This window comes from Oculina patagonica, chromosome 8 (assembly GCF_052425735.1).
Source record: "Oculina patagonica isolate OP01 chromosome 8, crgOcupat, whole genome shotgun sequence".
Lineage (NCBI taxonomy): Eukaryota > Metazoa > Cnidaria > Anthozoa > Scleractinia > Oculinidae > Oculina > Oculina patagonica.
In genome coordinates, this window is record NC_135765.1 from 13,525,702 (window position 1) to 13,539,946 (window position 14,245).

General features: G+C 38.9%; 1 protein-coding gene across 1 annotated transcript; it reads left to right on the forward strand.

Annotated features, from left to right (window-relative positions):
• The first annotated feature begins 587 nt into the window (after positions 1 to 587).
• LOC144663856 (uncharacterized) lies at positions 588 to 13,826 on the forward strand. Its single transcript, XM_078524929.1, has 11 exons — positions 588 to 773; positions 1,836 to 1,949; positions 2,845 to 2,943; positions 3,186 to 3,284; positions 4,265 to 4,363; positions 7,513 to 7,623; positions 8,069 to 8,131; positions 8,976 to 9,614; positions 9,915 to 10,100; positions 10,849 to 11,836; positions 12,425 to 13,826. Exons 1-11 carry the CDS (start codon positions 708 to 710, stop codon positions 13,645 to 13,647), a joined length of 3,687 nt encoding a protein of 1,228 aa, XP_078381055.1. The 5' UTR covers positions 588 to 707; the 3' UTR covers positions 13,648 to 13,826.
• Positions 13,827 to 14,245: the final 419 nt, after the last annotated feature.

A 14,245-nucleotide genomic window follows, 5' to 3' on the forward strand; every position in this document is an offset into this window, starting at 1 on the left:
TCAAAAATGGCTCGGTTCTCAAGTCCTCATATAATTTTAACGATCACCGGCGAATGTGAAACTATATTGGGAATATCATGGCCACTGGGCCTTTCAACTGATTTTTTTTTTCTTTGAAACATTCGGCTAGCATGACATCATACGTTGCATACTTCAGTAAATATTGATCGACATCATGTTGTCGTTCCATTTTGTATAAAAACATACCCTAAAAGGATATGTTTAAGAAAAGTTTATCGAGGCCAAGTGCGTTCTGCCCTCATGATCACTTGCACTTTGAAATCAATTGACTTCCCCTCTTTCCGCGAAATTGCTTTGTTTACTTCCGGTATTTATTGTCAACAGTGTCTTGAAAGTGCACAGGTCAGCTGCATGAGTTTGTACTGTTCTCATATCTGTTAAATTTGTTTTCACATTACAACGAAGTCCTACGGTTAAGATTTGTAGGGATTTTTCCAAATAACTTTTATTTTTGGACCAAAATGCTGTAAGTTTCTAAATATAAATGTGACGTAAAAAGCATCTACTGCGTATCCCAGTTTGCCGTGCGCGTTGTTGTAACAACAAGCAAGCGCCCAAAGAAGTAATCGAAGGGTTTTGTGGAGGAAGGTTTTGTCTTTACTGGCGCTTGGCGACCTTACAGACAGCTATAATTGAATTTTTTATGGAATTATAAGCCGCAGACTGTCGGAATCCAGAGACATACGATGACGTCCAATCGCGACGGCGAAAGGTCAGATAATTTACATGCGGCGACAGAGCCCACGACAGAGGCAAGTATTTACAGTATTCACAAACCTTACGTAGTTCTATCCTCTTTACAATTACTGTATTTTGTGGTGTCTCTAGAATCGATGATGCATTTTGTCATCTCGTAACATGGTGCTGTTTTGGAAAGGTTGGGCTGAAATCAAACTATTAAAAGTCCTTTGTTTATGTATAAATAAGTTATTAGTTGTTTATATAAAAATGCGTAGCGAAAAAAATTGAAATCAACCTGCAAGCTATAAATCAGCTAGCTATAAATGTGAGCAAAGCCCTTCCAAGCAATTTAAGCTCCCCAGGATAGGTATAAATGAAGTGATAAATAGGAAAATGAGTGCCCCAAGGTCCACTATTTATCAATAGATCTGTGAGAAATTATGCACCTATCAATGTTAAGCTGCAGGCAGGCAGTGGGTGGAGGGACAGGGGGGAGGGGTGGTTAGGAGGCTGATCATGAGAAGAGGAGGGGCATTTGAACTTAGCTGTGATTTTCTGTTCAAATGCTCCACTGCATGGTATTTGTGGGTGATTGAATGAGTCACTTAAATCACTATAAAAAAGGTAGGCCTCGAGCCAAGATGACCATACTGCTGGAGCTAATATCCCAGTTTCAATAGCATTTAAAAGTGGCTTGGAATATTTCTTCTGCCCCCTGGATAGGATGCTAGTCCATTTCAGGGTTACCCCCGCCCCCCAGCATTAATTTGCCGGTGCCCATTTATACACCTGGGTGGAGGGAGGCACTACGCAGGGGAGTAACGCATATTGCCCAAGAACAAAACACGGGCCAAATATATATACAAAAGTCCCCATGAAGGACAGACAATAATAATTATTTGCTGTCAAATCCCCTGCCTATCTGCAGTGGAAGGGGGTTGGGGTATATTGACAAAGGAAATCTGGGCATGGGAGAAGGGGGTAAAAAAACTCTGTCATCTGTTAGTGAGGAGAGGGGGGATGATTCTGCACCGCATGGAAGCATGGCAAAATGAAGAAACAATTATGGAAACATGTTTCCTAGTTTTTCCACGCCTTAAATGTAGATGTCATTTTTTTGTTTTTCTTGACAGGGTCTGTCCTTGAGTGAGGAGCTGTTTTATTCTGGAGAGAAAGGCGACGTGGACAGATGTTTGGAATTGTTAAATAATGGGGCAGATGTCAACTGGAAAGCAAGCAGAGATCTAGTAAGCTGATTTTAAACATTATCTCAGCCTTTCCTCTATCATTTACATATATTTTCTGTTGAATGCCAAAAACAGAAAAGAATACTGTACAACCATGTAAGATTTTTCATGCTATGTTTTCCTTACTCAATATATATCTGTTTGACTTGAATGTTTTCCCCAACCCATGGCAGGGTGGGTGTACATGGACATTAGATTGAATTTTTATTCGACCCATCAGGTATGGTGGCATTATATTTTGATTTATTTCAACATCCTGGGAGCTCCCACTCCTGACCAGTGTTGAGAGATCTGCTTTTAATCAGCAAAGTGCAAAGTGAGGCTATCATTATTTTATACAAAAAATCTGAGTTTAAACCCTTTTAAAAAGCAGCTGATGACCAATCTGAGCATGGCTCAAGCTTTTTTTGAGCCCTCTAAACTGCCACATTTTTTCACATTTTTTTGTCCACATGTAACTCTGAGGCGACCTTAATGACTAAAAATATTGCATTATGTATTAAACACCCTACGTGAGACCATAATCTTTAGTTTACTTCCCTTATTGAGAAGAAAAGCATCTCCAAGATACAGGAGATGATTGCTTTGGGTCCAGAATAATCTGTGAGACAGCAAACCATGCAAGCCATTTCGGTTAGCCTAAATATCACATTGGTTAGCCTGAGGATAGCACTCCGGTTAGCCTAAATATACTCTGGTTAGCCGACAGTTAGTTTAGGTAGCTTGCGGTTAGCCTTTTATTGGGATTTGGGATTTCTGGCTCACATGGCTCGCATGCCTCGCTGGCTTGCATATTATCCTATCTCATTGCTTTCATCCTGCTGTTCATTAACATAACACATGAGTTACATGACTTGTGTAGTTATAACTGAACTGTTTTCTGTCTACACTATAGTGGTTCAGGACACCACTAATGCAAGCAGCAAAAAGTGGAATGACTGACGTATGCCAGTTGTATATAGAACACAGTGCTGACGTTAATGCCTGCACAGTGGTAAGCTTATAAAGACCTGGGTTGTTATTAAAATAAAATAAAAAATGTGATTTCATATCTCATGACTGATAACTTGCAATCATGCATGCATTTTTTTTTTCTTTCTGATCATCCCTGGGATGAGATGTGTCCCATATGCAAACACCTAAGGAAAAAAAAATTACAAGAACAAAATAAATTTATGAATTTGAAACTGTTGCATTGTATATTGTAATTATATATTATTTTGTCTTATCTTTCAGAGTAAGTACACGGCATTGATCTTGGCAGCACGATATGGAAAGACTGAAGTGTGTAAACTTCTGTTATCCAAAGGGGCTGATGTCAACAGTCAAACAAAGGTAAAACTTTTGTTTCATGTTAAAAGAAATAGTCAAGAAGAAAAAGAAATGGTTTGTGACTGAAACAATTTCATATTCATCAAAGAACCATGGTTAATTTTTCTGTAAGATATAAAATTAGAAGCAACCAAGAAATTACATATATACATTTATACCATGCCATAGAAAATACAGCCAATTAGAATACAGGAAAGCCGTTGTATATTCGACGGTATTCAACCCAACCTTCCCATCGTGCGCTGCGATTGTATTCTCGACGAGATTTAGTAAGCATATTTTCTATGGCATAGTATAAAATAGTTACACAACACTTTCTCGTGGTCTACTATGGAATATCCCACTTGTCACTTGTATTTTCTCGGTATACACACTCGCCTAAAGGCTCGTGTGTATACCGAGAAAATACAAGTGACTTGTGGGATATTCCATAGTATACCACTCGAAAGCGTTGCATAACTAGTATTTACTGTACGCTTACTGTTAGTTTTAGTGTTAAGCAACATTTTGGATCAAAACTCCTCTGAGCATTTTTGATAGGCCTCTGTTGGTCATACAGTCATGTACATCTAAGAGGTGCTTGCCCTTAGAACAGTTGGTCTAGTCAGTCCTCTGTGTTTTTCATCCCCAACCAAATTATAAAGCTAACTTATGCATCACTTGTTCTGTATTAGCCAACAAGTTGACCCAGTCCCTTGGCACTTGGGTACACCAGGATTCCACTGTAATACAGTTTTGTCTCAGTCAAACCTCTCCTTATGGACACCTAGAGCTATAATATGGACACTAGCCTATTACGAACCGTTCACTTTGTCCTGAAAGACACAAATATTCATAATTATAAACAAGATACCTGTCTGTAATACATGTATGGGCACCTCCATAATATAGACAGTCCTCCCTGTCCCTTTGGTGTTGTATTAATTAAGTGGTACAACTGTACAATGATTATGTTCAATCATGTAATTAAGTGTCTTTTTTAGGAAGGCGAAACTGCACTGATGTGGGCAGCCCATGGTGGTTATTGTAACACCTGCAAATTGCTCTTAGAGTCTGGAGCCAAGGTTGATCTTCAGGATGTTGTGAGTGCATTTTTGTAACCAAGAAATTTATGGGGGGGGGGGGGGGTCGGGGTTAAGAGGTCACTGTTGCTCGGGGAGTTAATAATAAATATGGTTCTGAGGGTTAACATCTTTCAGTTTTTAGCATGTAATAAAAATAATAATAACAGCAACATTAATTATGATTGTTTTTATGACAAGTTTTAAGCCGCAAAGATTTGTTAATCCAAATTAGCTGAGGGTGCATTGAATGTACCCTCAGCTAATTTGCATAACTTAACGCCATGAGTTGACACCTTGTGGGTTTATGAAGGTGTCTCTATTTATTCCGATCTGACCATATCATGAGACTCGTGCACTTTCCAATGGTATGATGTACATGTAATACATGCAGGATTAGGAAGGGGCTGGCTGCAAAAAGGGCTACTTACAATGGTTAAGGATAGGGGTACTTTTTATGCAATGGTATAAGGTTAGCCTGGTGTAAAGTCAGAGTGCTGATAATTATTAATTTTTAGGCATTTGGTTAGATTTGTAGCTAACGTGAAAAGGGTAACCTGGCTTATACAATTGTTTTGTGTTGCACATTAATTTCGAAACCTCTAAATTAAATGTAAATTTACCAATATATTGTAGACAATGTTATGAAGCGTGGTCAGAGCTAAAAGCTAAAACACCAAACTCTTTCCATGATATAGTCAATGAGATCCTTTGGAATAACAGGTTTTGCTGTATCGACAAAAAATCAATATACCGGAGAGATATTGCGGAATTTGGGTTTTTAAAAGTTGAAGATTTAATTTCAGCAAACGCTTCAAATGGCATATTTTATTGTTTGCACTCCGGTTTAAATCCTGAGCAAAATTTCTTTGTTATGAGGATTGTTAACTCAATCCCGTCACACTGGCGTTTAACTATTAAAACCACAACTTTGCCATTAATAATCGATCCGATACCGTATGAACCTTTAGTTACATTAGAGAACAAATCAATTCCAATTTTTGATGTGCCTTCAAAACATATTTTCAACTTCTTTTGAGAAAAAAAAAATATTCCACTCACCACTCAACAAAAATTTACAGAGAAATACCCAAACATGCTCATTGATTGGAATAAAGTTTATTTATTACCATTTCAATCCACCTTAGAGTCAAAAGCCAGAGAATTTCAGTATAAAGTTCTAATTCGTATTGTCTTTACAAACGAAAAACTATGTCGTCTTGGTACATAGTCGAGTCGGAAGAGGTAGAATCCGTCAAGCATTTACTATTTTTTATTTTATTTTATTTTATTTTTTTTTTTATTGCAAAACACACACAGAACGTTCTTACAAATTGACATGTTCGCTACTAATTACTTACTATACAAGGCTTTACGCATTACTATACAAAGCTTACTCTACTTACAGTACAATACACTGCTTACACTACCTACATTACAATTCAATTGTTTACAACACACTACTTACAATACAATACTCAATTTCTTAAAATTTAATATTTATACTTATAACAGCGCAATACAATTTATCTCTTTTAATACATTTGCAAAAAAACTACAACTACTTTTGGCTTATTAAAGATAATGAAAATAAAAATGGTAACTTATAAAAACTAAATCAAATTGCGCCATTTTTATCTTACCGACATTTTGTTCAAAAATTTTAACTGTTTCTGTCAGTCATTGAGAGGGGCTTGAAGGGCGTTGAAGGAATTACCTGTTCAGAGGACCTTAGAGCCTAATATATTGTGTATATTCGACTAGGGAGGGTGAAGATAAAGAGATAAGTTTTTATTCATTTATTTTATTTCTTCTTTAAAAGGCTTTCCAGCAAATCCCAATTTTTGTTGGTTGTGTCATCTGTTCTTTGTTCAACGACATAAATCGATTTAAGATAAAGTAGAAAACTTTCTATTTTAGGAGGTCTTGTTTTATTTTTACAAATCCAAATAAAGTGTCTGGCCAGTAGAAAGCAGAAATTAATTTGGCGATGATTTTTTGAGCAGTCCGGTATCAATCCTAAGGCGACAGAGATGTTTACTATTTTTCTGCACCCAATCCTCTGAGTTTTGGAAATCCGTCCTATCTTGGCTGAGAGACAGTAATATATATGTTGGGAATTTGACCGAAACAGATCTGATATTTGGTAAATTCGATGTTATTGAGTATTTCTCCTTGGTCAATCATATAATGTTAGGCAAACATTACATTTACTCTAGGAAATGCCAGAATAGCACGCCTTCCTTTCTGGGCTTTTTCGCCAAAATTCGACGTGTGTTTAATACTGAACTTTATATCGCCAGGAAAAGAGATAAGCTCTTTCTTCACTTTAAAAAAATTAATGGGAAAAGTTAGTTAATGCTCTGCAGTCAGAATAAGCTTAATGCAAAAATTAAGTTCAATAGTATTGTTAAGTAGCCCTATGCGAGTGTAAATTTATTTACAGTCAAAGCTCTCTTAACGGACGCTCACGTAAGCGGACAGCTCTACTCATGGCCGCCTTGTTTGAAACCCTGTTTTAACTCCCATACAAACTCTGTATTTTTACATTCTCGAAAGCGGACATTCCCATAAGCGGCCGCGGACACTTTCAGAGATTACAACTTAGACTTTTTCTTTGTTTTTAAGCTCCCGTAAGTGGACACCCCGAAAAAATCCTATTAACAACCTCTGTATCTTGTTTTTATCATTGAATTTCACATCGCCGTTCGTCACAATGATTTTTCAGTAATTACAGTACCATTTATCAGTGTTTGTTTTGTCGTCATCCACGTCCGTCCGGTTATTCTTAGCTGGGCAAGCTCTTGTAAGCGGCCATCTATCCCCTACACCTCTAGTGGCCGCTTACGAGAACCAACTCCAGTTGCGGACAATTTTTTCACGTCCCGAGGGTGTCCTCTTACGAGAGCTTTATTTATTTATTTAATTATTTTTGTAACTTCATTATTTCTTTTTTTTCTTTGTGTTGTAAAAATGTTTTGTAAATGTGTTGAAAAATGAATAAAAAATGTCCAAATGACAAAAAAAAACTTTATAAAAATTGTAGGTAAAATAATGCTTTAAAAGACAGTGAGAGTCCCTCACCGGCTCATTCGATCAATAAGCCTACCCCCAACCCTTGCGGTTCCTATCCGATCTGATTTTGATTAAATTAATTTTTCAAACTGTAGTATGGCTTTACAGCACTGATTCATGCAGCCAGAGATGGCCATATGGACACTTGCATTGTTCTGTTGGACTTTGGAGCAGATGTGAATGCCGTCTCCAAGCTTGGAAACAAGGTATTTTTAATTAGATATTTATTATTAAATAATAATAACAATAATGGCAATGATAGCGATAATGATAATAATTTTATGGTACTTAATTGCACTTTAATTTTTTTCACAATTTTCCATGTGATTATAATTTATAGTTTAATATCTGAAGCGATTTCAACATGGTGGATTACCAGTTTCTCAAGATTTTTCTCATAAAACAGCTCAGATGTGAAACAAGCTTTATTGTACAAAGCTAAAAAATACAAAATGTTTCTTTTTGACTGCTGTAATAAATCCGTTAGTATTCAGATGTCATCATGTTAGTCAGCATTCCCTTCAATGTAGTTAGCCTTTTTTCCTGAGACATACATTCTCTTGACTCACCTACCTTTTGCGTCTTACTTGGAAAGTAAGGGGAAGCTAGAATTATCACATCTCTGGATTAAAGAGTGAACATGGTTGCTAGGTTTTCGATGCAGAGGATTGGGCAAGAGCCAATAAGCACAAGAGCATCATAAAGCTACTTCAGGTATGTTGCACAAATTTCCAAAAAAAACTGTTTAGACTCATGATTCATTTATTGTTGAATATTCGTTTGTTTGTTTTTACTGAATGTAAGAATGTAGATACTGTACTACTAACACCGAGGTTTTTGTTCAAAGAAACGGAAAAAAGAATACGTTTCGGTTGGTTTGGTCGATCAACTAATTTTAACCATTTCAAACAAATTGGTCGCGGTTGAAACGGTTAGTCCCATAAGAACATTACAGTTGGCCTAGCGTTGAAGGCAGAAACAAACAAACAAACAAACCATGGCATCAAACCATCAATAAAACAATAAAAAAATACAATTTGCACGCAAAAATAAACATTTAAAAGGTCGAAATCGCAGGTGGGGAGGAAGTACAACGTCAATTTATTTATTAAACCTTTGGTTTCACAGTCAGCTTTACATTTTGCACAATTATTGCTTCATGTAATGCATTTGCTGCAGACTGTTTAGAGAGATTGTTTTTAAGCAAGGACAGCGTCTTCTTACAGCTTTAGATAATCATCATTTTTTAAAAAGGGTACATTTATTCATTTTATCTCGATAATAATGGTACGAAAAGGAGGGAGACTCTCCTTCACCTAAAAGAAAGGATCATTTCGACCAGATTCAGTTTGATACAGTTCTTTGAGCAATTCTTTATAACCACTATTCATCATCTTTGGCCCTAAATATGAACCTTGAATTGGAGAGGATTGCATGCTAGAGAATTTTTTGGAATGTGATTTTTTTTTCATTAACTAGAAAGGTTATCTAGAAATTGCTTTCAGTAGGTATACAATGTAATTGTTACCAACCAAACACTGTAATATTGTTGCTGTAGAGTTACAAGGTCCGTTGCTCTCTTCTCAAAGACGGCTCAGACCCGCCATCTTACGTAACGCTGAACGTCTGCGGCGCCGTCAACGCAGGGAAGACAACGCTTGTGGAAAAACTGCAAATGAGACCCATTCAGCTCAGGTTAAGGCACGACAATCAACCAGACACCAGCCAAGATATGGCATCAAGAACTGCCGGGATAGAAGTGGGTATTATAAACGTGCCAGGGGTTGGCGAGTTCCGTAAAATGGATATGGCGGGACATACATGGGCCTTCACAAGCAACGAGTATTTTATTGGAAAGAGAACATCCATATCTCTGGTCTTATTCGACTTGAGTAAAACGGACAGTGAAGTTGAAGATGATTTGTTCCATCATCTGGGATCGTTGAAGGCGAGGGAGACGAAATGTGGAGTTCTTCGTTATCGGCCAGAGGTTGTCCTCATTGCGTCACACGCTGATAAGATGGCTACAGATCCACAGGTGCGAGCCAATGCCTATTTCAGAATAGCCATGAATGGTTTCCAGGCCTACCTGAACTTTTATCCTAGAGTGATGGTGCTGGATTGCACCAATCCGAACAACAGAGAATTCAATGCGCTGCGTGAATGTCTCAAAGAACTCCGGGCGAAGATAATCAAGGTAATGTTTTGTATCTTATCTTCTTGACTAATTTCTTGGAGTATAGAACACTCTCATATCTCCATGCCTTCATATCCCTTCATATCCCATACTGAACTATCAACGTCTTTTTCCTTGTCCCTTTCGCCCCCCAAGAGAGCTTATTTATTTAGTTAATCACTGACTCTCTTGCTCACGAGTTCGCTATACACTCCATTTCCCCCTTCCCAAAAAATGTAAAACTACGCATGGATCATGTTTTATATAAGGATGCGATTATGCCTGTCCTTATCATACCACTACTATGCGTTTCTTTTCCAGACCTCTGAGCGCGTGCCTCGTTTGTGTGCCCAGTTGTTGCCTTACATTCGTACGTGGGCAAAGGAGAGGCCCTCGTTTCCGGTGGCATCTTGGCAAGAGTTCGTCAAAATAGTGAAAGAAATCAACAAATCGGCTGATGAGGAGGGGGTCAGGAACGTCGCCTACTACCTTAACGAGAGTGCTGAGGTAGGGGAAAAGATAACGAAGGACACTTCGTGTACTCTATGCAATTTTAGGCTAAATAACACTTACAGTAATACTTGATTTGTGAAGGGTTGCTGCATACAAAATGACCTAAAATGGAAAATTAATTAACTAATACTATTATAGTAATTATTTAATCGATTAATTTAATAAATTTAACATAAGTCATTTAAGCACTTAATTGTTTGTTTGCGAATAATTAAGTTAATTGCAGGGATATGAAATATGAATACAAAGGCGAGTAAATTGAAAGTAAATCGTAGCGCCGTTTATACCATTTGGTTTTTTACGTACCTTAATAATCAACCATTATTCGGTGATTGCGTTTTAAGAAAGGTATACAGTGCAAAAAATACCAATCACAATATAAATTATAATGGGGCTGCTTCTGTAATATCATCATATAGAGCAGTTTTCACTTGAGTATCGAAAGTAATTCACGTAACTTGCTTTAGTTTTGCGATTTTTATGCTGAATGATTGGTTTAAAACACTCGTGGCATGTTTTCGGCCAAACAGAAGTTACACCAAAAGCTAACATGACTCGCTCTTGCAAGATTACATGCGCTTCATGCCAGCTACAAGTATTTGCTTCGAGTTTTGATTGACTTACTAGATTGTCTGTGTCCTTTGTGATTGGCTAGAGTGAGTGCTTTGGTTTAAGTTTTACAACACTCAATCGTAAACCGCTCTATCCCTCTTTGACTCGAATGCATAACTTCTCCCGACAGATTGTGAATGACAACTCGCCAGAGCTTCGTGACAAAGTCATCCTTGATGTTAACTGGCTGACATCGCACATATTTGGAATTGCTTTGGCGCCAGCTAACTTCCCTCGTTCTCTGCGTATTGACCGAGTGAGTGGCATGGTAGAAAAGCGCGAACTGCAGGCCACCTTTCCTGAATGCCCTTTAGAACAACTTATTGAGTTGTTTGTGCGTTTTGAGGTGTGCCTACCCTGGGACGAACAACACCTGATCTGTGAGAACTACCTCTTCCCGAGCCACTTGGAACAGAATCGCTCCAACCTAGATGATGTTTGGCCACAGTTTGATACAGATGGCGATGGCATCTGCGTTGTTGGTCGTATTGTAGAATGCAAAAACGAGGTGGACACCCTACCATGCAGCTTTTTTCCAAAGTTCCAGATTCGATTGTTGAGTAGGTTTGGACACAGAAGTCCAGTTTGGCATGGTGGCATCAAGATTGCCGACGATGCAGTGGAGATACTCGCGACACTTTCTTCGAGTCTTAAAGCTGTTAATTTCTGCGTTTGGGCTCCCAAAGGATGCGAGGAGCGTTGTTACTCTTCCATGAAGTTCATCGAAAGCTTAAGGGACGGACTGCTTGATGAGGTTGCCGGAGGAGTCGAGTTTGAACACAAAGCCTTGAGCATTAAGATGCTGCACCACAAGAAATTCGAGGGCTACCCAGTGAAAGAAGTGGATGACAAGTTACATGAAGACGGCCCAAACGCCAGGGTCGTACTTGAAAGCTGCGGGATAAACGAAAGAGCTGTTGACGTGATGTATTGCGGTATCAGGCGATACATTTTTCCTCCTGATCACATCAGTCACTTGGCCATAAGAGACAGAAAGGAGCTAGCCCAATTGCTTGACACTGGTAGCGATTCTAACCATTTGAAGTCGTTGTCAGAGCAGCTGGAGGTCAAATCCTTGCCAGTGGAACATGAAGACAGTGAAGACATGGAAGTATCCGGTAATTTGTCATTCAGTCAGTCAGTCAGTCAGTCAGTCAGTCGGCACTTCTTGATGTGTTGCCAGGGGTTAACAACCATAAGACATGAGCTCTGTTCTCACATTTCAAAGATTGATGTGAGTTACTTATATTTACACCCGCTTTCAGTGTTACGTTCATAACTATCTTTCTACATCCATCTTTCGACAGCATCTTTCGACGTGCTGTTTGAAATAAGCCAATCAAAACCGATGTATACCGTTGTTAGTTTCACGCAAATGAGCCTACAAGGTCAGAAGGTCATGCTAGTGGGCTGTTACTGGTGGATTTCGATCCGTGTTGTTTGTTAAACGAAAGATGGATGACGATAGAAAGCCGCTATGCACGTAACACTGAAAGCGGGTGTAAGTGAAAACGAGAGGACTAAGTACTTACTTAGAGCTGACAATAAAAATACATCAAAAATAGTACCTCCCTTTGGAGAGTAAGGTGCAATAAAGATATACTATTCCTTCTATTACTATTACTAGTTAGTCAGTCAGTCAGTCAGACAGACAGTCAGTCACATGTACGACGCTGACGTTTTCTTGCTCTTGTTTCTTTTTTCAGGTTTTACCAACGTTATTTCTGGAAGTGAAACAGACCGCTACCTTTCACGATGTGCTCTTGGCAGTGACCTAAGAGCAAAAGACCTGATTGAAGCTCTGGAACGCATCAACCGATTTGACGCTGCTACAGTCATCAGTAGATGGCTTTCCAGTGTCAACAAGGCTCAACAGACCCCACCAATGTACAAAACAAGAGGTGAAAGCAGCGCTTCCGAAAGAAGCTGCTCCGTCAGCTCACGAAGACGCGGGACAAGCGGAGCGTCCGAACATTCTGAGATACGAACTAGGAGTATGAGAGGAAGCAGTGCCTCTGATGGAAGTCCCCTGTTGCCAACACGGAGTAGCATTGGTAGTGGAAGAGGACCATGTTCATGTGTCTGTTCACGGCACAGTTTTGACACAAGCAGCAGGAAAGAAAGTGGCGCCTCGGAGAACAGCCTTCCGTTTGACAGCATGAATGGGGCTCATTCCAGAGGTGCAAGTATTGCATCCGGTGGCAGTTTTAATGGTACAACGTCTCAGCAACGGGTTATCGATTTGCGACACGGGTTCAGAAGTGCAAGCTCGTCATCTGCGTGCAGTCACCCAACTGAGGAGTGTTACTATGGATCTGAAGAAAGGCTATCTTGTGAAGAATCTCAAATAAATGGGACGGAACAAATTGTACCGCAACCACGTCTTCTCATTCATCCTTGTAGGAATTGTCAACATTGTGCGCAAAAACTTCCTGTAGAAGACACTGGAGATGACAGAGTACGTCTTAGCGTAGAAGAAACGTCTAAAGATACTCATGCAAAGAGCAGGGATGCAGAACTTGAGCTTATTTCGACCCCTGTCCAAGTATCGAATAGCGATATCAAGAAAGACGTTTCTAATCAGTCGACTGAAGAATCGCTTCCAACGGCGGAAACTTGCGTAACGGACGATAACTCCACTTTACCTATGAGAAGTCTGATTCCTGAGCTTTCCTCGAGATTGAGTCTCAGCTGGAGACCTGTGGCAGTTGATCTTGGGTTTAGAAGGTCTGAACTTGGTTGTTTTGAACAGCCTAGCTTACTTCGTATGCAGGCAAGCCATATGTTGCACTCCTGGTTGTCCAAGAACAAGTGCACACTTGGGTGTCAACAGTGCCAGGGCGTCTTATTGGAAATACTTGGAGAAGCGTTTGAAAACGCGCATCGAGCAGATCTAAAGGATTTCCTGCAGCATTCCAGGGCAGTATAGGAAGCAGTTTCGCTAACAATTCTGTAATATAAGCGTTTTAAACGAAATTTGCAGAAGAATTAGTACGTTTTATATATAGAGAAAAAAATGATAGAAAACTTGTTGAAACTAATTTATATTTCATCACAATAGGGACCATGTAATGTATTGCTTTTCAAATAAATGTTACCTGAAACAAACAGATCAGTTTAGTACGGCTTATGCTATGCGTTAAACATTTGTTACCTCTGTCCTGCTACCAACACTGACCCCTCCCCACGCCAGGCACCCGGCTTCTAACACAAATCCTAGGCTGAATAAGATTTATGTACAATGTAATGCTGAATTCTCAAACCTCCAGGGGAAAAGAACACTGGTTTAAGAGATCGGTAGTTCGTGAAATCTTGGAGCTCGCCTAAGTGAAGCAAAGCTAAGGGAAACGATGTTTTGTTACAATACAATACAACAACTTTATTTAAACAAGGTAAAAAAGTTTAAAGCTAAAAGCTTGTGGGGCCGTGTACAAATTAAAAATTTAAAAAGACATATAAAAAGACATCCTAATATTGAGAAGATAAAAAAATTCACTATTATAATAACAATTTAAAAATTCAATAAA